A 26,531-nucleotide genomic window follows, 5' to 3' on the forward strand; every position below is an offset into this window, starting at 1 on the left:
CCAGCTTTTCTGTGGTTCCTGGAAGAGCCCTGACTTTGTCCTGAGACAGTGGTTCTTAAAGTGAGGCGCTGGCTCCAGCAGCATCAGTATCACCTGGGAACTCGCTGGAAATGCTCCGGGTTCTGCTTCTCCTCCTAGAGCGCCCAGAGCTGTGGGGTCCTCCCTTGGGGCCAGAAACTCCAATCATAGTTTTTATGTACCAACCCCTGTGCTAAATAGACTTTGTGCATATTATCTCATTTAAAATTCACAAATGTAGCATGAGATGCACACCATTTTTCCCTATATTTTTCAGATGGGGTAGACAGAGCTCAGAAAGGTTAAGAGACTTGCCTGGAGTCATCAAACCAGGCTCAAACTCCTTCTCTGTTCAGAATCACTCTTTAAACGTAGCTCCTGTCCTGGGGTGAAAGTCAACACCCGCCAAGAGCTGGGCCCTCCGTGCCAGCCCCATCTCCCCCAGGTCTCTCCCTGCCTCGGCAGCTAGTCCTAAATCTTTCAAGAGACAAGGCCAAGCAGGGGGTGGGGCCAGGGGTGGGAGCCAAAGCCCCACCTCGTGAGCAGGCAGTACCTCTGCCAAGGCCCCCTGCCGGCCCTGCCCCAGAGAAAGGCAGGGAAGCTGCGGTGAGGGCTGGCAGCTGGAAGAGCCCTGAGCACCCAGCCCCCAGTCCGGCTCACACCCCAAAGCCTGGAGAGAGGCTGCTGCGCCATTGACCTGTGGACTCCAGAGACTCCCGCTGTGCATTCCTCTCATCCAGAAGGTTTCCTGGATTATGTGACGAGAAACCTGGGTTCGAACCCTAACTTGTCACCAACGTCCTGAGTGATCTGGGCTGTCCCGTCCCCTCTTGGAATCTCCGTCTTCCATCTCTTCGGCGAAGGGGTTGACTTATAAGGATGTTTTCTGCTCTGACGCTGTGATTTGAATTTTGTATTTCTACGAGATATTCGAGAAGTCTGGCCAGCAGGATGGAATCTGAAATAACAATGGTTCTGGACTGGGCTTTGTGCTCAGCGCAACTCATCTTTGCCTGAGACCTAGGAGTGGTCCCAGGCTCTCCTGATGTGTCACCATGCTTGGCATCTGCTCCTCCCCTTGCCCCCATATACCCATGCTCTGAAGGGGAGTTCTCTTCCATAGCAAATCCGGGAGGAGCCGAGGAGCCAGGCCCTTTGTTCCAGACCCAGAAGCAGCCATGGGGACCTGTGACATTGTGACTGAAGTCAATATCTCATCTGGCCCTGAGAGCAACACCACGGGCACCACAGCATTCTCCATGCCCGGCTGGCAGCTGGCACTGTGGGCCACAGCCTACCTGGCCCTGGTGCTGGTGGCCGTGACGGGCAATGCCATCATCATCTGGATCATCCTGGCCCACCGGAGGATGCGCACAGTCACCAACTACTTCATTGTCAATCTGGCGCTGGCCGACCTCTGCATGGCTGCCTTCAATGCAACCTTCAACTTTGTCTATGCCAGCCACAACATCTGGTACTTCGGCCGTGCCTTCTGCTACTTCCAGAACCTCTTCCCCATCACAGCCATGTTTGTCAGCATCTATTCCATGACTGCCATTGCTGCCGACAGGCAAGAGGGGCCTTGGGGAAGCTGGGGGGAGCCTCCTCACTGAGCTGGGGCTCAGACAAGGGTGTTGACATACAGCATGTTTGGGTAGAACCAAGAGAATGGCCTCCCAAATCTGGTCATGGTCCAAAACTATGAATCTGGAAGGCGGGGGGACTGTGGAGCTGAAGAAGGTAGACTGAGGGTTAGACACAAAGAAGGACTTTGTACTAGATGCACTAGACGGGTTGTTCAAGTCTGTAGGGGAAATGGGCGATGTTTTAGCGATCTTCTAAAGTGTTCTTTGTTTTGTTGTCTTTCTTTCACTCCAAAGAAATGTCTTATACTGTTTTTTTTATTATTCCAGATAGATTACGCAAGGGGAAAATGTTGAGAATGCTTGCAATTACAATCTAATAGGGCCAATTATTTTCCCAACGCTGCTCAGGGCTGAGCTTCAGGCTAATGTTGGATGCTCGGTCTTGCCCTGAGATGGGCTTCCAGCGTGGCTTTCTTGTGGCCCTCCAAGGGCATGTCTGTGCCCAGAGGGAAATGATGGGCTGGGGTACCTGGGCTGGGGTTCCAAGGCATCGGTGTGCTGTGTGGCTGCGGGAAAGTCACCAGCCCAGCAGACTCTCTGCAGGTCGGCTGAGACTATGACATCGACAGATGGCAGCAGTGCGGGGAAGGGCTAGAGGGCGTGGGCCTGGGTTGGGAGAGAGGGAGACAGGGGAAAGGGAGCTGGGCTAACAGGAGGGCCCCTGCCACTCATGCTGCCCTCTGCTCACAGGTACATGGCCATCGTCCATCCCTTCCAGCCTCGGCTTTCAGCCCCCGGCACCAAGGCGGTTATTGCTGGCATCTGGCTGGTGGCTCTCGCCCTGGCCTCCCCCCAGTGCTTCTACTCCACCGTCACCATGGATCAGGGTGCCACCAAGTGCGTGGTGGCCTGGCCCGAAGACAGCGGGGGCAAGACGCTCCTCCTGTAAGGCCTCTGGGGGATTGTGGAGGGCAACTGTGTGTGCGTGTGCACGTGTGTGTGCGTGCATGCATCCATGTCCATGCATGTGTGGTGTGTGTGCATAGGTGTACACATGAGTGAGTGTACATGGGATTATGCAAATATACCTGTATGCTTAGTAAACAACACACACGATGTAGCCGATCTGTTCTTAGCACTTTATAGATGTTGACCCATTTAATTCTCCTAACAATATGGAGTATGTATTATATTATTATCATTACAATTTTTTAGATGAAGAAATTGAGGCACTGAAAAACTAAGTAACATGCCCCAAACCACACAGCTAGTAATTCAAATCCAGCTAGGGATTCAAATCCAAGCAGTCCTGCCCAGGACCCAATCTCCTCACCACTCTGCTACTCAAATATGCACCCGTGCATCCTTAGATAAGGATATGCACGCATGCACACGTGTATGTGACTATACATGTCACATGCACACGCGGCACCCATTTCTGCCGGTGTATGCACGTGCAAGTGTGTGGGCATGTTTGTAGAGGTGCGTGCACTCGGGCACATGTTAGGGACATGTGTAGGCACGTGTTTGGGGGAGACTCTGTATATGCTCAGGCCACAAAGCGGCAGGAGACTGAGGCAGAAAGCATCCATGATGAAGCCTGGGACATTTTCAGGCTGCTGAGGTGGGCATCACAGGCTGGAGGCAGGGAGGGCAGGGTTAGAGGGACTCAGGTATGGCCCAGCTGCTGTGTGACCCTGGGTGAGTCCTTTCTCCATTCTGGCCTCAGTTTCTGAGGATCTCACATTATGTCTCTGGGGTCCCCAGGCACTGAGCCATTGCTTGGTAGAGGCTAAAGAACTGACTGGGGTTCTGCGGTCAGTCAGGCCCATAACGTGGCCTGCTCCCGCCTGGCCCGGGGATGCCTCACACTCACATAACCTCTGAACCTCTGGCTTTCTCTCTCTAAAATGAGGATTCATAGTAGTACCTTACTTTGTGAGTGTCAGTGAGATAGTGTACGTGAAGCCCTTACTTAGCACCTTGCCTGGCACAAAACTGGTACCCAGCATGTGGTAGTTTAAATAGGGGACACATGAAAACACACCTGGAGGTGACAGATCCTTCCCACAAAGTCCCAGCTGCCCCAAGCATGAGGGTGTGCGTGGTCTGAGGTGAGGGCTGCCAGGTAGCCATGGCAACACACCTCTCCTCCAACACCCTCCCTGCCTGGTCTCCATCTGTCCTGAGCACCTGCCAGGAGAAGGCTGCTTTTGTGGGTTTCAGGGCTAGGGAAAGTGCCCTTCCTCTGAGAAGCCATTCCTGGGAACTGCCCAGGGTCTCTGATCTCTCCCTGCACCCCCACCCTCTCACAGAGAGCAGTTTCCATACATTTCTGGCTCAGGAAAGGGTGGAGAGCAGAACATATTGACACCGGCCACTTGGAGGCGGTATTTCTCCACCTTAATACAGGACCACTGCGCGCGCCAACTCTCTGGGAACAGCGAGTTCCAACCCAGATTCTGGCAACCGGGAAGAACAGGCAGGCAGGGGCGGGCTAGGAAAGCCATACTTTGGTGTTACTTAAAATTCCGAAAGGATCTGGGGAAAGCCTGGTTTTAAGTATGAGAATGTGTTATTGTTTTTCTTGGGGGAGAGCCTAATTTAGAGATTTAGTATGAGGGCTCCATCCCCACAGGCTCATGTAACTGTGTGTAATTAGGAATCTGATGAAATTAAAGATGCCCTCTCCAGGAACACATGCACACACCCCCAAAATCAAAATACAAAAAGACTCCCTTTGGGAGGCCGAGGCGGGCAGATCGCCTGAGGTCAGGAGTTCAAGACCAGCCTGGCCAATGTGATGAAACCCCGTCTCTATTAAAAATATAAAAATTAGCCGGGCATGATGGCGGGTGATCCATCCTCAGCTACTTGGGAGGCTGAGGCAGGAGAATTGCTTGAACCCGGGAGGCGGAGGTTGCAGTGAACCAAGATCACACCATTGCACTCCAGCCTGGGCAACAAGAGCAAAACTCCGTCTCAAAACAAAACAAAACAAAACAAACAAAAAAAGGTGGCCCCTGGGACTCTCTCCCTCTGCCTTCTGCATGGAGACCTAGCCCAGGGTGAATTCCTGTCCTGCACAACATCCTGGGAGCAAGCAATAGAGGAGTGTGGCTCCTGCTAAGGAAGGACTTAGAGATGGCCTCCTCCTTTTACAGATGGGGAAACTGAGGCTGAGGGAAAGCCCTGACTTGCCTAAGATCATGCTTTAAACAAGAGGCTGGACAAGAGCCCTGTTCTGACTCCCACAGTGCTGACCCTCAGAAAAGGGGAAATTGGGTCATCATTAAATCTGTAGACTGATATGACACAGACTGCCTGTGCCTCTCTGGGCCTCAGTTTCCCTATCTGGACACTGAGACAGGGGGCCCTGTTGATCCTCACTCTGTAAGGTGATGGGCCCTGGCCTTCATTGCCTTTCCTCCCCTCTTATCTGCTTCACACTGGGGTTCTCAACCCAAAGCCTACTTGAGGATCAGGGAGTCTAGGAGTGCCTGAACCTCTTGCAATTGGCATGTTTGCACAAGAACCCAAGCAGAATTCTAAACACAAGACTTTAGGAGAGAGATTGACTGGAGCCTTTATAATCACCCAATGGGTTCACCTTGCCTGCTGCCTAGACAGAACTGATTTATCAAGACAGGGGAATTGCAGTGGAGAAAGAGTAATCACGCAGAGCCGGCTGTGCAGGAGACCAGAGTTTAATTTACTCAAATTAGACCAGGTGCGGTGGCTCACGCCTATAATCCCAGCACTTTGGGAGACCAAGGCAGTGGTCAGGAGTTCCAGACTAGCCTGACCAACATGGAGAAACCCTGTCTCTACTAAAAATACAAAAATTAGCAGGGCGTGGTGGCAGGCATCTGTAATCTCAGCTACTTGGGAGGCTGAGGCAGGAGGATCACTTGAACCTGGGAGGTGGAGGTTGTGGTGAGCCCAGACCCCGCCACTGCACTCCAACCTGGGCAACAAGAGCAAAACTCCATCTCAAACAAAAACAAAAACAAAATCAAATCAGTCTCCCTTAGCATTCAGGAATCAGAGTTTTTAAAGATAATTTGGCAGGTAGGGGATTGGCAAATGGAGAATGCTGATTGGTCGGGTTGGAGATGGAATCATATGATGTCGAAATGAGGTTTTCTTGCTGTCTTCTGTTCCTGGGTGTGATGGCAGAACTGGTTGAGTCAGATTGCTGGCCTGGGTGGTGTCAGCTGATCCACGAGTGCAGGGTCTGGAAAATATCTCAAGCACTCATCTTAGGTTTTACTATAGTGATGTTACTCCCAGGAATTTGGGGAGGTTCAAACTCTTGGAGCCGGAGGCTGCATGACCCCTAAATTAATTTCTATTCTTGTAGCTAATTTGTTAGTGCTGGAAAGGCAGATTGGACCCCAGGCAAGTAGGGGGTCTTTTCGGGAAAGGGCTGTTGTCAATTTTGTTTCAGAGTAAAATTATGAACTGAATTCCTTCCCAAAGATAGTTCAGCCTACGCCCAGGCACGAACAAGGACAGCTTAAGGGTTAGAAGCAAGACAGAGTCAGTTAGGTCTGATTTCTTTCACTGTCATAATTTCCTCCGTTATAATTTTACAAAGGTGGTTTCACCATGGGTCCCCTTCCCTTGGGGTGGCAGCACCTCTAGAAAGGGGCCCAGCAAGGCCAGCACGTGGCAGGTAGATGCAGGAGGTTTGGGAACACCTCAGTCCTCCCAGTAAGAAAGAAAAAGTCATATGACAGGACCAAGGGTCTCAGGCCCCTTTGGTGGAATGTTCCAAGGACTCTGTTCTACGAAAGGGATCCCCGAAGGCCAAAGGAGCTGAGACCCAAAGAAGGAGGCAGAACAAATCCAGTTTGTTAGTATTGGGTGATTTATTGAGGGAATTTACAGACAGAAGCAGGATCTTGGATGGCCACAAGACAGGTGGAGCTCTGCATTCTCACTCCCCAGACGCAACGCTTAGATACCATAGGGAAAGGGTATTAGTGCTCCAACAAGACAACGAAAGGCAGCCCTCCAGAACAGGCAAGAACGCTATGTGCATCACGGCTCACGATTTGTGGAGTAACATCAAGGTTGACAAGTTCTTTCACTAGGAACAGTAAATAAAGTAGAAATCAGAAGGCATTCACAAGACTGGAGTGCATCAGAAGTCAACACGGGGGAGGGCACCCAAGATGGAGTCACTTTTGTCTCCACAGGCTCCCACTGCAGATCTGCCTGGGAGTCAGTCCCCAGCCTGCAGCTCATCAGAGAGAGGTTGCAGTGTCATAAACCAGAGATCTAAGGACTGGGGACATTGTCTTTTTTTTTTTTCCGACAGGGTCTCACTCTATTGCCCAGGCTAGGGTACAGTGGTCCAATCATAGCTCACTGCAGCCTCGATCTCATGGGCTCAAGTGAACCTGTTGCCTCAGCCTCCTGAGTAGCTGGAATTACAGATGTGCCCCACTACGCCTGGCTAATTTTTTAAAATTTTTTATAGAGATAGGGTCTCACTATCTTGCCAAAGCTGGTCTCAAATTCCTGGTCTCAAGCAATCTTCCCATCCTGGTCTCCCAAAGTTTGGGGATTACAGGCATGAGCCACCACGCCTGGCCTACACTGTTTCCAAAAGGAAATGAAAAGCCTCAACACAACCCAGTGTCCTCCCTGGGGACAGAGTAGGAAGCCATGCAGTGGTACTCTGCACCAGTTCCTCAAAGATGGTATGAAAAGGCATTTGCTGACACAAACAGGTTCCCAGCCAAATGCTGATGACCGTAAGCAGATGACACAGCAGCATGTGATATACGGCGCTTTTCCACTGTCCCATTCCCCCACAGCGATGTTGGTACAGATGGAGTCTTATTAACACCAGTCATTCTATCCATCCAGACAGATACAGATTATATATATATACACATACGCATATATATACACATACACACACACATACATATACACATACACGTACACATACATATACATATACACATACATATACATATATGGCTATACTGTAGGATACACTCCAAGACCCCCAGAGGATGCTTGAAACTTCAGATAGTACTGAATTCTCTCTATATATATGAATACTATGTTTTTTTTTTCTCAACGTATCTATGATAAAGTTTAATTTATAAATTAGGCACAGTAAGAGATTAACAATAACTATTAATAAAACAGAACAAGTATAACAATATACTGTAATTAAACTTCTGTGAATGAGGTCTCTCCCTCTCAAAATATCTCGTGGTACTGTCCATCCCTATTTCGGATCCGCAGTTGAGAGGAGTAACTGAAACCCGGGAAAGTGAAACTCCCATCAGGGGTGACTACTATTCATACATATGATTCTTGAAAAAATATGCCAGATATTAATGGTTAATGTTAATAGTGGTGGGAGTGGGATAATTTTACTGCCTCCTTTGTGCTTAATGGTATTTTAAATTGTCAACAAGTTACTTTTTAATTTGTTTCGCTCATTTTTCCTTTTTTTGACACGTGTCTATCACGTGGAAGGACGCAGGGCTACTTCCCTTTTGCAGGGGAAGCCGTCTCCTGGCACACAGGCTACCCAGTGTCCCCTTTATTTTTGTTTAAATCAAACCAAGTCCCTGGAAGGCGCTCAGGGTGGGTCCGGAGGGGCGGCTCCACAGTGCCCGCGGGGTCCCAGGACCAGGCACTGGCCGACTTCGGCGTCGTCCCCGGGCCGCCCACTGCCGAGGCCCCCGGCTCTCCCTGCAGGTACCACCTCGTGGTGATCGCCCTCATCTACTTCCTGCCGCTCGCGGTGATGTTCGTCGCCTACAGCGTCATCGGCCTCACGCTCTGGAGGCGCGCAGTGCCCGGACAGCAGACCCACGGTGCCAACTTGCGCCACCTGCAGGCCAAGAAGAAGGTGGGAGCGGGGGCGGGGCCTGGCGGGGGCGGGGCTGGTCCTGGCCCCGCCCTGGGGAGCCGCCCTTGAGGTCTCAAGGCCGGTCCGCAAGAGGGCGCCCGGGAGAAGCTTGCGGAAGCTGCCTTTGCGCGAAGCCTGGGGCCAGAGCCTGACCGCATTCCTCCCAGGCGGGCAGATTTCCCTTTGGTCTTTGGCCACACACAAAATTAAAGAAACTTCCCAGAATGTTAGGGGAGTTAGGGACTCCTAAAGCCCCATAGAATTCAGATACCCCCAAGAATCTTAGAATGATAAAATATTAAAATCTTAGACTGAATAATCAGAATGTTGAATTTGAGAAGCCCCACAGAACTATAGAAGGTGCCTAGACTGTCACAGGAGAGCCCTCAAAGGCTGGAACTGCGGACCTCAGAAGTCGTGGAGACCGGATTGTTGTCCAAAGTGCCAGTATCCCCCTACTCTCTGCCATCCAAGGCCCCCCCGAAGGTCCTGATGTAGCCCTCTGTGTCCCAGACCCCCTTCACCCTCCTCCAGTCCAAGCTTGTCCTTGCCCCCTTCCTGCCAGGCAACAGGGGAGGTAATGGGTTAACCACATCATGTAGCCAGGTCAAAGCCACGGCTTCTCACCCAATAGTAGGCATCTTTCACAGGTGGTTTGGGGAGGCAGCTGCACATGGGCGCCATCTGGTGCCCCTCATGGAGCACTGGCCTCCATCTGCTCCACCCTCAGGGTCTCAGCCCAGATCCTACGTGAGGATCAGGGTGCCCAGGAACCCCCAGACCTTTTGTAATTGGCATGCGGGCTGCCGAGCGGTGCAGGAGTGTGCCTGCAGGGGCCAGGCTCTGAGGAGGGGGAGGTCCGGAAGCTGACCCGTGGGCAGAGGCAGGGGTCCCTAGTTGGAACCTCACAGCCCACAGAGAGAAGGGCTGTGCCCATACAGATCCCAGAGAGGGGGCGACCTGGGAACGCATAGCTGACACGAGGGCTCCCCTAGGGATGGGGTTAGGAGAGAGAGCTCAGCCACTCTCCAGGGAGGGGGAGCTGCAGCGAATCAAGGGGTCCCAGACACCTCTTGTAGGAAGTGGCCATTGAGCTGGGCTTCAAGGAGTGAGGACTTCAAAGGAAGGATAGCAGTGTGAGCAGAGGGACCGGCCTGAGCAAAGGTCCCTGAGGTTGGGGGCTCAGGAAGGTCTGGGCGACACGTGCTCAGGGGCTTGAGTAATAGAGCTAATGGGGTCTGAGTGTGGAGCGATTCCCAGGCAGGCTGAAGGGGTGCTTTACGTCTGCCCTTGGAGGGCTGGGGCTGGGACTTGGGCACTGAGAAGTAACTTGAGCCTCTCCTGGACCAGTTTGTGAAGACCATGGTGCTGGTGGTGGTGACGTTTGCCATCTGCTGGCTGCCCTACCACCTCTACTTCATCCTGGGCAGCTTCCAAGAGGACATCTACTGCCACAAGTTCATCCAGCAGGTCTACCTGGCACTCTTCTGGTTGGCCATGAGCTCTACCATGTACAATCCCATCATCTACTGCTGCCTCAACCACAGGTGAGCCCCCACTCCAATCCCACCCTCTGCCCTCAGAGCTCCACTGCCTGGCCCCAGCTGGGCTCCCCTGCACAGCTCAGGCATCCACCCTCCTTCCTGCTGGAGCCTGTGGCCCTGTTCCCCCAGCCTACACGAGAAAGCCGTCCTCACACTCAGGCCCCAGCATAATCCTCCCTCTGGCCTGGGCCTAGCTTGAGCCCCCATCCTCCCCAAAGCCTCACCCTGTCTCCCAGGCTGTAGCTCTAACCGTCTGTTACTGCTGGCTCTTCTGGGTTCTGTGTCTGGGGTAAGAAGAAGAGAGAAGGGAGGACCAGAGAGATGGAGGGAAGGGGAGCATCAGAGAGAGGGGGCGGGACAGACAGACGGCGGAAAGAAGAGCCAAGTAGCGGGAGGGAGGGACTGACTTCTGTTCTAGTATTTTCACGAGCTTCCTACTGAGGGCTTTCCTGGAGCCAAGTGAGCGGCACCCATCTGGCAGTGGAAGCAGGGATGGGGGCTGGGGCCAGCACAGGGGTGGGACAGGCTGCTCCCTGGAAAGGTCACAGTGCATGCCTTGTCCTCCAGGGGCTTTCAGGGCAGCTGAGAAGTGACCTTGGCAGAGACAGCCAGGAAGGAGAGCCCCAGAATCTCACTCTCCTGGCATCATCCGGTTTCCCTAGCCCTTGTGATTCTGAGGAAATGAGTCCTAGAGAGGGGCCTGCACTAGCTCTGGGGCACCTGGAGAGGTGGGGGGTGAGGAGCCAGGCAGGAACTCAGCCCCAGGAGTCCTGCAGAGCAGGCCTTTCAGCTGCAGAAAACCCTGAAGGTGGGATAAGTAAGGGGCAGTGAGAGGTGGACACAGTCTCACCTCAGTGAGATAATGATGTGGGCGAAGTTGGCCTCAGACCTCTTTGTTCATGTTTTTTGTCACCTCCCTGGCCAGGTAGCCAGGCTACTCGTAATGCCATTAGGATCTTTGTTGCTCAGACATTTCACCCGCCTGGGGAAAGCCAAAAGGAAGTAAGGAGCTATGATTTTTTGCATGCTTACTGAAGGGTTCTCCTCTATCTTCTGAGAGGGAAGTAGATAATAGGAGAGAAGCAGGTGTCATCCCCACTCTACAGATGAGGAAATGAGCTTCAGAAAGGAAGATGCTCCCAAACTCATACAACAAACAGTAAAGCCAGGACTCCATATGTCTCCAAGGCCTGTCATCTTATCCCCACACCACGCATTTCTCTTTTAAAGACTTGTGGGATTGAAAACCTGGAGACAGGGACTCGACATCAGGGAGGGGCCACCAGCCCACTGTCTCTGTGGGTTCATCACTCTCCTGCTACCCAAGGGAGATACAGTCCCTGGGCGTCTGAACAACACCCCAGGCTCTACAAGATCCTGACATCGCTTCTGGATCATTCCCCTCTCTGAGCGGCCGGCGTTCCGTTTCTGCTGTCTGATTTCTTCCACTCACTGTGTGTGCTTGCTCTAAACTCCCATTCAGTGCTGCCATGGGGAGAGCTATTTGTTTTCAGGCAAATGCACCAGAACTTGGTGGCTCCAAGTGTGGGTTTTTCAATGCAGTCCCCTTGGGAAAAGCATCCTTGTTCTCCCAAGTTGCCAAAGCTTCCATTGTGTTTTAGCAGGAGGAGTTCTGACTCCTCCCTTAGAAGCCAGTTAACAAGTCAAACAAGAATATCTGCTGGTTTTGTGTGGGGTTTTTTAGTAATTATGCTGGGGTGTTTTTTTGTTTGTTTGCAATAACAGATGACCTAAATCAGCTTAGTCACCCACTTCATTCACTAGACCCCACTCCAGAACACTCTGGCAGTTTCCAAAAATCAAACTCACCCACGAAGGCATCTCTCAAGAGCCCCTGAGCTGAGCTGTGGGAGGCTCTTGGAGAGAGACAGTGACTTTCCCCTGGAAGGAACTCAGTTACCTAGGGGTGGGGCAGTCACATCACAGCTCCTGTGCCCCTACCTCCCTGGCTCAAGGTGCCCCTTGCTCCCCCAGGTTTCGCTCTGGATTCCGGCTTGCCTTCCGCTGCTGCCCGTGGCTCACACCCACCGAGGAAGATAAGCTCGAGCTGACTCCCACGCCCTCCCTCTCCACGAGAGTCAAAAGGTGTCACACTAAGGAGACTTTGTTCATGGCTGGGGATGCAGCCCCCGCCGAGGCTACCTGTGGGGAGGCGGGGCGTCCCCAGGATGGATCAGGGCTATGGTTTGGGTATGGTTTGCTTGTCCCCACCAAAACTTATGTTGAAATTTGATCCCAATGTGGCAGTGTTGGGAGGTAGGGGCTAGTGGGAGGTGTTTGGGTCTTGGGGATGGATCTCTTATGAATAGATTAATGCCCTCCAGCTGGAGTTAATCCTCACTCTTGTGGGAATGGACTAGTTCCCAAGATAACAAGTTGTTAGAAAGAGTCTGGTGTCCTCAGTTTCCCTGTCTTGCTTCCTCTCTCACCATGTGATCTCTTTGCACAAAACCAATTCCCTTCTACTTTCCACCATGACTAGAAGCAGCCTCAGGCCTTCACCAGATGCAGCTGCCCAATCTTGGATATTCCAGCCACCAGAATCATGAGTCAAATAAACCTCTTTTCTTTATAAATTACCTAGTCTCGGGTATTCCATCTAGTCTCGGGTATTCCATGAAAGCAACACAAATGGACTAAAACAGGTGCCTGCTGAACCCTGAAGCCTTGTCTGGCTGCGGAACAAGGTGTAGCACCCTTTGAGAAGTAGCCAATCGAGAAGACCGATCTGAAAGTTCAGCTCATGCCCATCTTTCAGTACACCAAGGCAAAGACAACATGGGGCTAGAACTCCAGAAAGGATGCTGACTCTAAGAGGACTCAGCCACCCATCTCAGAGAGCACTTCAGGGAATCCAGTAAGGGTCAGAAAAGGCAGTGTGAGCTGATATTTATCTAATCTAAGAGATGCAAGCTCAAATGCCTTCCTGGGGCACACAAGAATATGTATAAAAGAAAAGCTGAAATGTGATGATAAAAGGCAACTGACTTCCAGCCTCAGTTTGAGCTATTAGGGAGTGGTGGGGGCCATGGCAACCTGGAGAGGATAGGCATTCAAAGGGGACAGGAACTACTCAGCTCTGGACAAGCGTTGCCACATGGTAATGGGAGCCCACTGTTGCTAGATATTCCTAAATCTTTCGAGAGAAGCTATAAATCCACATTTGTATGTGAGTCTTCCAGATTTGTTGAATTTGACCCACATTTTTGTAAACTTTGCATAAGCTAAACAAAACATATCCGTGGGCAATGCAACCATGACACTGACTCGCCATCAGGATGCGGATACAAAGGAGGAAACTTCTTATTTCACGAAGCCCAGTGACTGAGTCAGCGGAGGGCTTCTCTGTCTCAGTATTTAAGATGTAAGATACAGCCCAGGTAGATGGTGATTAAGAGTCAAAAAAGCCAGCTGTCTCCCCTCAGGCAAGTCACTGTGACCTCTGCCCAGTATCGTCACTACTTCACAGGGATGCTGTGAGGAACGATGGGAGTCATGCCTATAAGCTAGCAGGCCAGGCCAGATTAAGTGCCCAATACATGGTAGCCAGGACTTTTTTTTTTTTTTTTTTTGAGACAGGGTCTCTGTCTGTGAGACCCAGGCAGGAGTGCAGTGGCACCATCACGGCTCACTGCAGCCTCAACCTCCTGGGCTCAGGGGATCCTCCCGCCTCAGTCTCCCATGTAGCTGGGACCACAGGTACACACCACCACACCCAGCTAATTTTTAAGTTTTTTTGTAGATATGGGGTCTTGCTATGTTGCCCAGGCTGGTCTTGAACTCCTGGGCTCAATCATTCCTCCTGCCTGTCTCCTGAAGTGGTGGGATTACAGATGTGAACCACCACACCTGGCTGTTAGCCATGACTCTTAACTATTTTATACAAAAGCCACCTACAAAGCAGCAGCACAGCTCCCACCCACTCCCACTTCTGCAGCAAGAAGCTGGAGGGCAGAAAGCAGCAACTGTCTTAACTCCCAGAAAGCTCCAGGTCTGGCCCAGCCCATCCCAAGGGCACACCTCCTCCTGCTTGCCAACTCAGCCTCCACGCCCTGGTTCCCCTGCAGAAGAACCATGTAACATTGTCAACGCACACTGGAAGGTATAATGCTACCTGTGTTCTCCAAAAAATCCCTGCTCCACAGACACCAGCACCATGCCCCTAATAAAGGGAATCTGATCTCACCAAACCAGGTGGTTTGGCAATCAGTCCTGTGGAAAGCCACTTAGAGCCGCAATTGTGGCTTGGGACATGACAGGGTGCTTGGGTGCAGAGTGACATGGAACCCACCAAAGGCTAGGGGAGAATCCAAAATGGCAGCCTGGGGATGGACCGGGAATCTCTTGAGGTGGGGGTGGATAGGGCGAGTAAAAGGGTCAGACAAGGGTTAGTTTCCTAGGGATGGGGTCAGTCTAAGATCCAGGAGGGATGGGCCGGGAGTGATGGCTCATGCCTATAATCCTCGCACTGTGGGAGGCTGAGGCGGGCAGATTGCTTGAGCTCAGGAGTTGCAGACCAGCCCTGGCAACATAGTGAGACCCTGTCTACAGAAAATAAAAATAAAGAAAAAAGATCCAGGAGTGGGAGAGTGCAGTCACCCTGGGCTGCTTGAAGATTTCATCTGTGTTTGGGTGGAGGGGGCGGAGGGGGTGGGGCAGGGCACATTTCATCCTTTGTCTTGGGGTTGGCAGAGAGGAAGATGAAGGGCAGGATCCGTGTGGGGATGGCAGAGAGGGGACCAGTGTTGCGGTCCTCTCACTGAACCCAAGCAGCCTGGAAGCCAAGTGGCCTTGTTCTGTAATCCCAGCACTTTAGGAGGTCGAGGCAGGCACAGATCACTTAGGTGTGGAGTTCGAGACCAGTCTGGCCAACATGGTGAAAACCCCATCTCTACTAAAAATACAAAAATTAGCCGGATGTAGGGATGAGCACCTGTGGTCCCAACTACTCAGGAGGCTGAGGCAGGAGAATCGCTTGAACTTGGGAGGCAGAGGTTGCAGTGAGCTGAGATTGTGCCATTGCACTCCAGTCTGGGTGACAGCAAGACTCCATCTCAAAAAAAAAAAAACCTCCTCCACCCAGAAGGCCACAAAACTCCCCCAATGTTTGGTCTTTGCCACATCCCAAGAAACCGCGCCCTCCTCCACCTGTCCCCCCGTCCCCAGCCATTAAGCATCACTCAGGTCTTTGAATCGGTACAAAGTTTACTAGGTCATATGACATGGCTCACAAAGCGGTGGGAAATTCCAGTGATGGCATTGTTTGTTGGTTGGTTCCTTTTACCCAAATGGAGACAAGACACATTTCCGCAGGACTGTCCACCTCCCCCCACGAGACAAACAGAATGCGAGACTGTCACACGTGGCTAGGACTGGTTCCACGGACACACGATTTTGTGGCATTGACACACCACGATGCGATGCCAGGCCATATAGGTGCCAGGAGGGGAGGAAGCAGCTAATGCTATGCCCACACTCGCCTTCAGGCAGTGCCCCCAGGGGGGAGGCCTGGCAGTGTCTGCTGGTGATAATACATTTCACACGGGGAGGGGGAACCCCAAGGATGGGCTTTGGAGGCCCAGAAGGCCCATCAGGTGGTGTGACTTTCCATCTCCAGTCAATAAATAACTCTGTTGGATGAATGCATACGTTAGAAATGGATGCCACTACACTTCACACGTGGGGGACCAGGTCGAAATCAAACCATGCAGAGTGGCAGGGCAGGTGAGGAGGGATCCGGGTGAGAGATATTATCAACAGCACACGCTCTATTCTGTACCCTACAATATACACCATTAGTTGGATTTTGCTTTCCTCCCCGAGCCGGCGGGCCCCGGCGCCGGCGTCTCCCAGCACAACTCGCTGGAAGGGTAGGGGGTCGCTGCTCGAAGAGAGAAGTGCTGGAGAGGCAGCAGGCTGGGGATCCCCGGCTCTTAGCTGCTTGCCTCTGTGCGTAACCGCACGCCCACGGCCGTGATGAGGGCGGCTCCCTTGCCGCTGCCATCCTCAGACAGAAGGAAGGACACGTTACATTTTGGTGATAGTTCCTTCACCGTCTGGTGCATGATTCTGGAGAAGCTAAAAAGGACGAGAAAACAGGAGAAGGTAGTTGGAGGAAGATGAGAGATGCTGGGCCTACCTGAAAACACCAAAGCACAGACAGCCCCCTGACTGGTGATGATTCAACTTAGGATTCTTCGACTTTGTGATGGGTTTATCGGGGCATAAGCATCGGAAGTCAAACAGACTCTGAACCCAACAATAAGGAGCGTGAACGCAGTTGGGAGGGAGGCTGCTTAGAAGCAGCTGTGGCCAGTTGAGAATGGCTGGGAGGCAAGTGGGCCTACGGTCAATCCCATTGTCACAGTTTTCGGCAGAGAGGCCCAACTGCGAATCCAAACACAACTGCTCTGTATGGCTTATGAGGGCTAGGACATGAATAACACACACAGCCACATTGGAGCTTGAGGCTCCAAGGGGACCTCAAAACCAAGGAGGATGTTAGGGGCCGATATGGATCATTAAGGCAGGCCCAAGCGGACCAAGCACTGGATCGGTTCAGGAGGCTATGCAGGAATGAATATCACCCACCTCCAGCTGCAGCCCTGAGACCCCCAGCCCCCAACCATCAACAGCCTGGCTCCCAAAGACAGCAAAGCCCTCCAGTGAAGATAGTATCTGAACAAAGGCTGAATCTACATACTTGCAATTTGGGCTGAAAATGAAAGGCAGGGTCAGGCTGAAGATGCTTGGGGCTCTCAAAAGTAGTCACTGCCCTTGGTTGGGGACCTATTAGGTGGGCCAAGTGTGGTGGCTCATGCCAGCACTTTGGGAGGCCAAGGTGGGAGGATAGCTTGAGCCAAGGAGTTTGAGGACCTACCAGGTGCCCCATACTTTATAGATCTAATTTCTAGTCCTGCCAGCGGCTGCCACCCCATGAGGAAGATGAGATTTTGCAGGGATTAAGAATTGCACACAGATTCTAAGTGACAGTGCCAGGGTTAAATCCAAGAGTATGTGGCTCCAAAGCCTAGCCCTAAACCACTCCTGTGTGCTGCCTCAGCTGATGGCAAGGAGAGCTATTAAGCAGGAGAGACAGAGGTGAGGATGGAGCAAGACAGATGGTTCCACCCCAAGCCACGGCCATGAGGTAAGCAGGTAACGTCTACACTGAGTCGGGTGAAGTTGTTTATAAGTAGGGTGACACTGTGGTCTCATTTATCTGGGATGGTCCTAGTTTGCCTACAGTCCCAGAGTAATAATTATTAGCACTCCTGACTGGCAAGAGTACCTTAGTGTAGACAATAAAGAATATGGTCACCCTATTCATAAAAGCCAAGCTTTGAGACATGTGGTGGATCACAATCACACAGCAAGGGCAATCACATGTCCTTCTCTGGCATGGGGGATCAGACGCCTGACAAGAGAGAGGCCACTCCCTACCCCTCCCTGCCATGAAGCCTAGGGCCCAAACCACTCCCGCCCTTTCAAGTCTTAGCAAACTGATTCAGCAGATGAACAAGAGAGTGGCTCTCCTCCTTTCCCATTTTATTTTTTGAGATAGGGTCTTACTCTGTTGCCCAGGCTGGAGTACAGTGGCGTGATCTGGGCTCACTGCAATCTCCACCTCCCAGGCTCAAGCAATCCTCCTGCCTCTGCCTCCCGAGTAGCTGGGACTACAGGCATTCACCACCATCCTCGGTTAATTTTCAAAGTTTTTTTGTACAGAGAAGGTCTCACTATGTGGCCTAGGCTGGTCTCAAACTCCTGAACTCAAGCAGTCCTCCACCTAGGCCTCCCAAAGTGCTGGATTACAGGTGTGAACCACTGCACCCGGCTCCTCCCCTTTCTTAATATCCTCTCCGCACTTACCCAACGTAGCCTCTGGCCTGGCTACAGCTCACCAGGCTTATGAGTGAGCCCATGCCCACCCTCACCTCCTCTCCCACTGCCCAGCCCCCACCTAACAGGGCCTAGGAGGAGTGGAGTGAGGGTCACATCATGCCACTGGTGTGAGCTGGCCAAGTGAAGCCACTTCTCTATATCTCCCCCTAAGGATCCCAGTCAAACCCTACAAACTGTTCATTACCTTGTCCCAGATAATCTCCAGTTCCTGAACGCACAGCCTTTAGGCTGGCTGGGCTCCAGCAGGGAATTTCCCCAGCGTGAACCACACCGATACCCCCTAATCCAAAGGGATCCCAGCAAGCTCTGCACATCCCAACTGGAAGGCCCACTCACTGCGGATGAAGCTTGTAGAGCGTCCCGTCCACTCCCACAGTCACGTTCAGACGGTCCAGTCCTCTGTTCTCTCGGATCTTATCCACCACCGCAGCCATGCCTGCGCCACACAGCTGCGCGGCCCTCCTGGACACCACCCCACACACGGTCTTGACGAGGATACTGTCATCGCAGGTGCTATTCAGACCCAGCTGCTGGAGGATGGCCCGGACCTGGAGCAGTGCTAATCGGTCACTGTAGGGGACAAAAGCCAGAGGGCTGGATGAAGTGGGACCCACAAGAGCAGCCTGGGGACCGCCTCCGAAGGATGGCCCCCCCCCAGTCACTGTACTCATCCACAAACAGAGTCAAGGGCAAGTGTTACATGTTAAATTGTGGAGAATTTGGCAAATCTAGCAAAATAAAAATTGGAAAATTTAAACCACTGTCTCAACATCTAGGAAAATGCTATTAACATTCTAATATATTTCCTTCCAGTTGATTTTTCCTAGCTGGTATGCTTTCTCATGATATGCGAAATGGGATTATCCTTGATACGTGATTTTCTTTCTCTTTCCTGTTTCATGCCTTAAGCAATTTCCCACAGCCTTATCTGAGAACAGGATTGGAAACAGCTGCCACAATATTCCTTCTAGGGATGCACCATGATTTCTTTAGCCCATTCGGAGAAATTCAAGTTAATTGCAATTTTCTGCTATTATAAAGAAACATTTTAGGCTGGGAGCGGTGGCTCACGCCTGTAATCCCAGCACTTTGGGAGGCCGAGGCAGGCAGATTGCCTAAACTCAGGAGTTCGAGACCAGCCTGGGCAATACAGTGAAACCCTGTCTCTACTAAAATATAAAAAATTAGCCAGGCATGGTGGCGTGTGCCTGTAGTCCCAGCTACTCAGGAGGCTGAGGCAGAAGAATTGCTTGAACCCAGGAGGCGGAGGTTGCAGTGACCTGAGATTGTGCCACTGCACTCCAGCCTGGGCAGCTCAGTCTCACAAATTTGATAAAGTTTGTTTATAAATCTTAAATTTCTTTTGCTACACATTGCCAGATGCCTTACAGAAAATTTTATCCATTTACTCTCTCTTCAGCAGAGTATTTGGCCACACTTATTCTCACTGGAAAATACCATTTTTTACAACTTTAGACAGTTTTATAAGGTGGCATCATAATCACAAGACTATAGTTTAATTTATGTTCTTCTCTATTAGTGAGGATGACTTTTTTTTTTCCCCGTTTGTTTTTTGGCCATATAAACTACTTCTTATGTCTCAAGACTTTTCTCCTGGTATGTTTGTCTTGTTTATATTAAATTGAAAGAGATGATGATGACTGGGATGGTACACTGAAGACCAGTCAGGTTTCCTGGAGGACTTATCATGTAACATATATTTTACATACATTACCTTACTTACTCCTCAACCAACCAATGCATGTATGATTATTCCCATTTTAAAGATAAGGCAACTGAGGCTGGGAGAAATTGAGTATCGCAAAGCACACAGCCGGTGGAGAAGAGTAGGTGTAGACCAGACCTGCCAAAGCCCACCATGCCCTGCTAGGCGTCTTGTCATACACAGTACAAATGTCTTCCTCAGTTTACTGTTGCCTTTTAAGTTTGATTACTTTTTTTTTTTTTTTTTTTACTTATAGATGCTATGTAGCTATATTTGGCTATTTTTCTTTATGATTTCTTTCTTTGCTATTATGCTTGAAAAGACTTTCCACACCACTTCACACCCCTTAGGATGGCTATTCTCAAAAAACCCAGAAAATTACAAGTGTTGGCGAGGATGTGGAGAAACTAGAACTTTCACGGGCTGCCGGTGGGAATGTAAAATGTTATGGCCACTGTGGAAAACAACATGGTGGTTCCTCAAACAATTCAATGGGGAATTACCGTATGATCCCGCAGTTCCACTTAGGGTGCATACACACACACAAAAACTGAAATCAGGGACTAAAGGAGATACTGGTCACCCATGTTCATAGTAACATTTGTCACAATATCCGAAAGGTGGAAGCAAGCCAAGTGTCCATGGATGGATGAATAAATAAACAAAATGCAGTGTGTGTGTGACGGAATATCACTCAGCCTTAAAAATAAGGAAATGATGGCCGAGCGCTGTGGTTCACGCCTGTAATCCCAGCACTTTGGGAGGCCAAGGCGGACGGATCACCTGAGGTTGGGAGTTTGGGACCAGCTTGACCAACATGAGGAAACCCCATCTCTACTAAAAATACAAAATTATTTCTAGTGGGGCGTGCCGGATGTGCATGGTGGTACGCCCCTGTAATCCCAGCTACTCAGGAGGCTGAGGCAGGAGAATCACTTGAACCTGGGAGGCAGAGGTTATGGTGAGCTGAGGTTGCGCCATTGCACTCCAGCCTGGGCAACAAGAGCAAACTCCGTCTCAAAAAAAAAAAAAATTAAAAAATAAGGAAATTCTAATACATGCCACAATACAGATGAACCTTAAGACATTATGCTAAGTGAATTAAGCCAGTCACAAAGGACAAATGCTATATGATTCTATTTATATGAAGTATCCAGAGTTGTCAAATCCAAAAAGACAGAGAGTAGAATGGTGGTTGCTGGGGTGGGGGAAGGGAGGAATGGGGAGTTAGTGTTTGCTGAGTACAGAGCTTCAGCCGAGGAGATGAAAAGTGTTCCGGAAATGGATGGTGGTGATAGCTGTGCGACTATGTGAATGTACTTAATGCCACCGAACTGTATACTTAAAAACCATTTTGCCTGGGTAAGAGCAATGTATAGGCTTGTTAGGTTTTTTTTGTTTAAGGTTTAATATCTTTCTTTTCTTTCTTTTTTTTTCTTTTTCTTTTTTTTTTTTTTTTTTTTTGTTGTTGTTGTTGTTGAGACAGGGTCTGTCTCTGTTGCCCAGGCTGGAGTGCAGTGGTGCAACCTCAGCTAACTGCAATCTCCACCTCCTGGGCTCAAGCCGTCCTCCCACCTCAGCCTCCCAAATAGCTGGGACGACAGGAATGTGCCACCACACCCAGTTAGTTTTTGTGCTTTTTGTAGAAACAGGGTCTTGCCATGTTACCCGGGCTGGTCTCGAACACCTGAGCTCAAGTGATTCACCCGCCTCAGCCTCCTAAAGGGCTGGGATTACAGGCTTGAGCCACCATGCCCAGCCTACACAGAGCCTACATTAGGTTATTATGACCATTCTAAAAAGAACACAATATTTGCACAATTGCTTTTGTTTTTTCTGACCATTTTTCCTCCTTCTCACACAGTGTGCCTTGGAAGACAGCAAAGGCAAGGAAGAAACGTTCCCTGGACAGGAGAAAAGTAGAAAGAAGGTAGAACAACTTGCCGAGGGGCATCAGCTCCTAGGTGGCCTGGCACTGAACCCCAGGCTGCCTTTCAGATAAATCCAGGGTGGGCCCTATGCACCCCCAATTCAAGTATGTGTAGTGCACCTTTACCATCTGAAATGGAATCCATATAACCTTCTTACACACATAATTTCAAATAAATCAATATAATGCCCCAACATAAAGGATGGATAAAAGGAAAGTAAGTAATTTATTTATTTATTGAGATAGAGTCTCCTTCTGTTGCCAGGCCAGGCTGGAGTGCAGTGGCGCGATCTCAGTTCACTGCAACCTCCACCTCCTGGGTTCAAGCGAGTCTCCTGCCTCAGCCTCCCAAGTAGCTGGGATTACAGGGATATGCCACCACACCCGGCTAATTTTTTGTATTTTTAGTGGAGACAGGGTTTCATCATGTTAGCCGGGATGGTCTCAATCTCCTGACCTCGCGATTCACCTGCCTCAGCCTCCCAAAGTGCTGGGATTACAGGCGTGAGCCACCGCGCCAGGCCAAGGAAATTAATTTATAATAAAATTGTAAGATTTCACTATGCAAATGCCCAGGGTCTGCTATTCCAGAGGAGAAAAAACATCCTAAAAAATGGCCAATGTCCCCTAGGGTCCCTACCACCCCCATCACAATCCACTGGCCAGGAGACCTCTGAAGGGTGGGTGCTGGCAGGGAAGGCACTGCCCACTCACCTTTCGATCTGAGAGAGAAACTTGGTCTCAAAGATGCCCCGGGTCTTCAGCGGCTCTGAGATCTGCCCTCGGAAGAGGAATCCCTTCTTGGTGAAGTCAATTAAGATGTTGCGGACGATTTCACCCAGGTACATACCACTGATCATCTTCTCATACCTGAGACAGGAGGAGGGGCCTGGGGTGTCTATGGGAAGTGGCCAGGAGGACTGTCAGCCCTTGGTCTCAAGGTCACTCCGCGTCTCTTACTGCCCCTCAAGCGCATCACCAACAGCCAGTGCCCATCCCTGTGCTCTGCTGCAGAGGCAGCATGGGAGGACCAGGGAGTCCTCCACTCTCTCACATCAGAAACACCACCACCAGCATTCATGTCTACCCGCTAGACTGGTCTCCCTCCTCAGCTACCTTCTAGCTCTCGGCCCCAAGGGCACTTCCCTGAGAGCCTGTCCTCCTCCTCCATCCTGGGTTCTACCTGCCTGTTTCAGGTTCCCACACACCTCACCATTCTCCTCCTTCATAACACACATGAGCTCACTGCCTCCCACCACCACTGCTGCAGTGACAGCCCCAAGAGGACAGGGCATGTGTGCCTTTTTCAGCTCTGAGTCCCCAGGGCACAGCACAGCATAGCATAGCACTGGGCCCTCAGTAAAGTGCCCAAAAAATATCTGCAGAATAAGCAAATGACTGGGCTAAGTCTTAAAGGAACAAGAAGACAAAAAAAAGAGGAAAGTTCCTAGATTTTTCTAAAGGTTTTGCAAATACCCAGAGTACTGGTCAAGCCCACAGCAGAGTGACAAAGCCACACAGAAGGGAGAATTCAGTGGCCACAACATACTGGAGGTCAACCTGTTCTTGGAACTTTGAATTTCCTGCCCTCTCCATGCTCAAGGGTCTCAAGGAATAACAAAGGATTGATTAATTTCCATGGCATATGCCCAAGCCCAGTGTCCCAAAGCTGAGAAGAGTCCCCTGGAATTCGGATACTCCAGGATTCCTCCTATTTCATGTGGTACATGGAAGAACATGAAACACAATGGAATCACAGAGGGGTGGACACCACTACCAAGTCCCATCCAGTCCTTCTCATTCCACCACAAAGACCACCCCAGTTTGGGGCTGACATGTCTTTAACCCCTTCCAACACTTGCTGATTCCCCCCTTTTTAACCAAGAGGGTCTTACTATTATTGTTGTTATTATTGTTACTAATTTTTAGTAGAGATGGGGTCTCGCTATGCTGCCCAGGGTGGTCTCAACCTCCTGAGCTCAAGCAATCCGCCCGCCTTGGCCTCCCAAAGTGCTAGGATTACTTTGATGATCCACTGCACCCGGGCCAAAGGGGGTTTTAGCTCAGGGCCTTTGGTAGGCGACAGCATCTAGCTGGACTTGAATAACACAGTTCTTCACTATACTCATTTTATAGTTACCATCTGTTTATGGTAATACTGTTTCTCCCTCTTTTTCCTCCTTCATTAAATGTCAGTAAAGACTATAAGTGCCGGGCGCGGTGGCTCATGCCTGTAATCCCAGCACTCTGGGAAGCCTAGACAGGCAGATCACCTGAGGTTGGGAGTTCAAGACCAGCCTGACCAACATGGAGAAACCCCATCTCTACTAAAAATATAAAATTAGCCGGGTGTGATGGCGCATGCCTGTAATCCCAGCTACTGGGGGAAGCTGAGGCAGGAGAATCACTTGAACCCAGGAGATGGAGGTTGTGGTGAGCCGAGATCACGCCACTGCACTCCAGCCTGGGCAATAAGAGCGAAACTCCGTCTCAAAAAAAAAAAAAAAAAAAGGAGTATAAGCTGATTTAAAGAAAAACACTAAGTAAATAACAGCATAGGTGGTATTCAGAAACAGCAAAAACCTTGAGGGGGCTAGGGAATGACTCGTGTTGGGTGCTACTCCAGCCCTTCTTTCTGCTCCTGGGAGACAACTTGGACCAACTCATCCTGGCCGTGGCAGAGGATGGCCTGATTCCTGGGGGCTTGGGACAAAGGGTCACTTGTCTCATTTCAGAGTATGGCAGACACTGCCATTTTGGACATGGTCCCTGAGACCTGAGCTGCAGAGCTCCACACGGCCACTAGGTGGTGCAGGAGGCTCGCAGAGGGAAGTACAATTGCCACAGGGCCTCTGCTTCACCCCAACCTGCCACCCAGCCACCCTCACCCCACGCCCTTGTTATTCTGATGGGGAAGGAACACAGCAAGAGGATCGGAAGGCCAGAATCCTCCAGGCTAAAAAACAGTCACAGGTGGCCCCTAGACAGGCATCAACCCCGGGCCATCTTGTACCATGTTGGGGGTCTGTCCTCCCTGGTTCTCTGCTGTCCAAAAGTTCAAGGTCAGGAGTGAGCCAGGGGGTCCAGTCTTGAAGCCTCTGTTCACACCTCTCCTCCTAGAAACTTCTTCCACTGCAAGTGGCAGAATGCAGCCAAGTGCTGCCCCCATCCCAACTGTGGGTGCCCTCTCCGCCAGGTGGGGTTACCTTTGTTTCCCGGCATTTAGGGAATATTCATCCACCAGTCTGTCGTACTGTGTCCTGATATCATCCAGACGCCCATTGTCCCCAAAGGCCCCCCACTCCATGTTGATGCACATCAGCCCCTGGTCTCCCTCCACCATCTCCACATTCTTCATCTCCTCCATGTAGCAGGCATTGCTGCCAGTCCCTGGAACACACAAAGGGGCAGTGAGGAGTGGTGGCCTTGCATTTGGGGGGTCTTGCAAGTGCTTTATAGCAAAGAGATGGAGCGTTAATGGTAGAGATTTAGGCAACATTCAGACCAGAAGAAAAAATATATACATAGACACACAACAATATGCATACATGCCTCTACAATACATACATGCCTATACAATACATACATGCCTATATGTATGTGTATAAAATATTAGGGGGTTATCTTCTATTATACTATGGATATTCACTTATTTTCTTTTTCTTTTCTTCAAGACAGTGTCTGGCTCTGTCACCCAGGCTGGAGTGCAGTGGCGCAATCTTGGCTCACTGCAACCTCCAAGTCCAGGGCTCAAGTGATTTTCCCACCTCAGTCTTCCAAGTGGCTGGAACTACAGGCACCACCACCATGCCTGGCTTTTTTAAATTTTTAGCAGAGATAGGATTTTGCCATGTTGCCTAGGTTCATCTCAAATTCCAGGGCTCAAGCTACCCTCTCGCCTCAGCCTCACAAAGTGATTACAGGCGTGAGGCACCATGCCCAGGCCCACTTATCTTTTCTTGACAAGGATGGTTGGTCATGGACTATGCCTGCTCAATAAGCTTTCCTACATATCTTGGGATGAAGCCCACAGTTCAGGGCAGGACAGTGTCTTCAGCATTTCAAGGGGGGCTTTCAAAAGCAATGGTTTTTCATCCTTTTTGTATCAGACCTCTGAAGATCAGATGATTCTTCTATGAAAAAGACACCTTTCTCTGGGTGGACCCACACACCGCACACATGTAACCTGGCATATGCTTGCCAGGGGCTCAGGAATCTCTGACTTCCATTCCTGAACTCCCTAGAGAAGAGTCACTTAAAATAGAAGGACCACAGACTGCTGTTCCAGCCCAAGAGGAGCTAAGAAACTGAAGGCAAGCATCCTGCAACTTTCACAGCAATTTTAATTGCCATGATATCCAAGCTTGTGGTCACTGAACTTGTCTCACTGAATAGACTGGACATTTAAAAACCAATCAACTAACCCAGGAAGAGTGCTTCACACACATACTTTAATATGCACCTGGATCACCTGGGGACCCTAAGAAGCAGATCCAGATTCAAGAGGCTTGGGCCGGGACCTGAGAGCCTGCGTCTCTAACAAGCTCCCAGGATGATGCTAATGATGCACCCAGGAGCACCATCCACCCATCCAGGGTGGGATGTAGGTGAACCTTCATCAGGAGGACACAAGACACACCCCCTGACCAGACCAAAAGGGCTTTGGTAGTTTTCATCCCCTTTGAAGAAACTTAAGTAGAGTTCAAAGACTGTACAGCTGGATGACATTTGTTCTTTGTTTTCTCAGCCCCCTTTTCACCCAAGGTTAAAACTGAGAGAAGAGGAGCTCCAAAAATGGAAGATGATGGGAGTGGGAGATGCAAAGAAAGTCAAAACATGGAAACTATACATCTTGCCTATGTGAGTCCTGAGCAAAGAGATCAACTGATGGAGGAAAGAAGTAGTTATGAAATGT

At 50.5% G+C, this 26,531-nt stretch overlaps 2 protein-coding genes across 2 annotated transcripts in view; one reads left to right on the forward strand and one right to left on the reverse strand.

The window, feature by feature from the left end:
* The first annotated feature begins 596 nt into the window (after window positions 1-596).
* TACR2 (tachykinin receptor 2) lies at window positions 597-12,631 on the forward strand. Its single transcript, XM_001110044.5, has 5 exons — window positions 597-1,588; window positions 2,355-2,549; window positions 8,337-8,490; window positions 9,841-10,037; window positions 12,030-12,631. Exons 1-5 carry the CDS (start codon window positions 1,197-1,199, stop codon window positions 12,286-12,288), a joined length of 1,197 nt encoding a protein of 398 aa, XP_001110044.1. The 5' UTR covers window positions 597-1,196; the 3' UTR covers window positions 12,289-12,631.
* A 2,611-nt stretch (window positions 12,632-15,242) lies between these two features.
* HK1 (hexokinase 1) overlaps window positions 15,243-26,531 on the reverse strand; it is an 85,562-nt gene continuing 74,273 nt past the window's right edge. Inside the window, exons 15-18 of the mRNA XM_015147490.3 lie at window positions 24,823-25,006; window positions 22,331-22,486; window positions 18,297-18,530; window positions 15,243-16,133 (exon numbers count right to left, since the gene is read on the reverse strand). Of these exons, the coding sequence (XP_015002976.2) occupies window positions 15,989-16,133; window positions 18,297-18,530; window positions 22,331-22,486; window positions 24,823-25,006 (719 nt within the window). The 3' untranslated portion in view covers window positions 15,243-15,988. The remainder of the gene's footprint in view (window positions 16,134-18,296; window positions 18,531-22,330; window positions 22,487-24,822; window positions 25,007-26,531) is intronic.

This window comes from Macaca mulatta, chromosome 9 (assembly GCF_049350105.2).
Source record: "Macaca mulatta isolate MMU2019108-1 chromosome 9, T2T-MMU8v2.0, whole genome shotgun sequence".
Lineage (NCBI taxonomy): Eukaryota > Metazoa > Chordata > Mammalia > Primates > Cercopithecidae > Macaca > Macaca mulatta.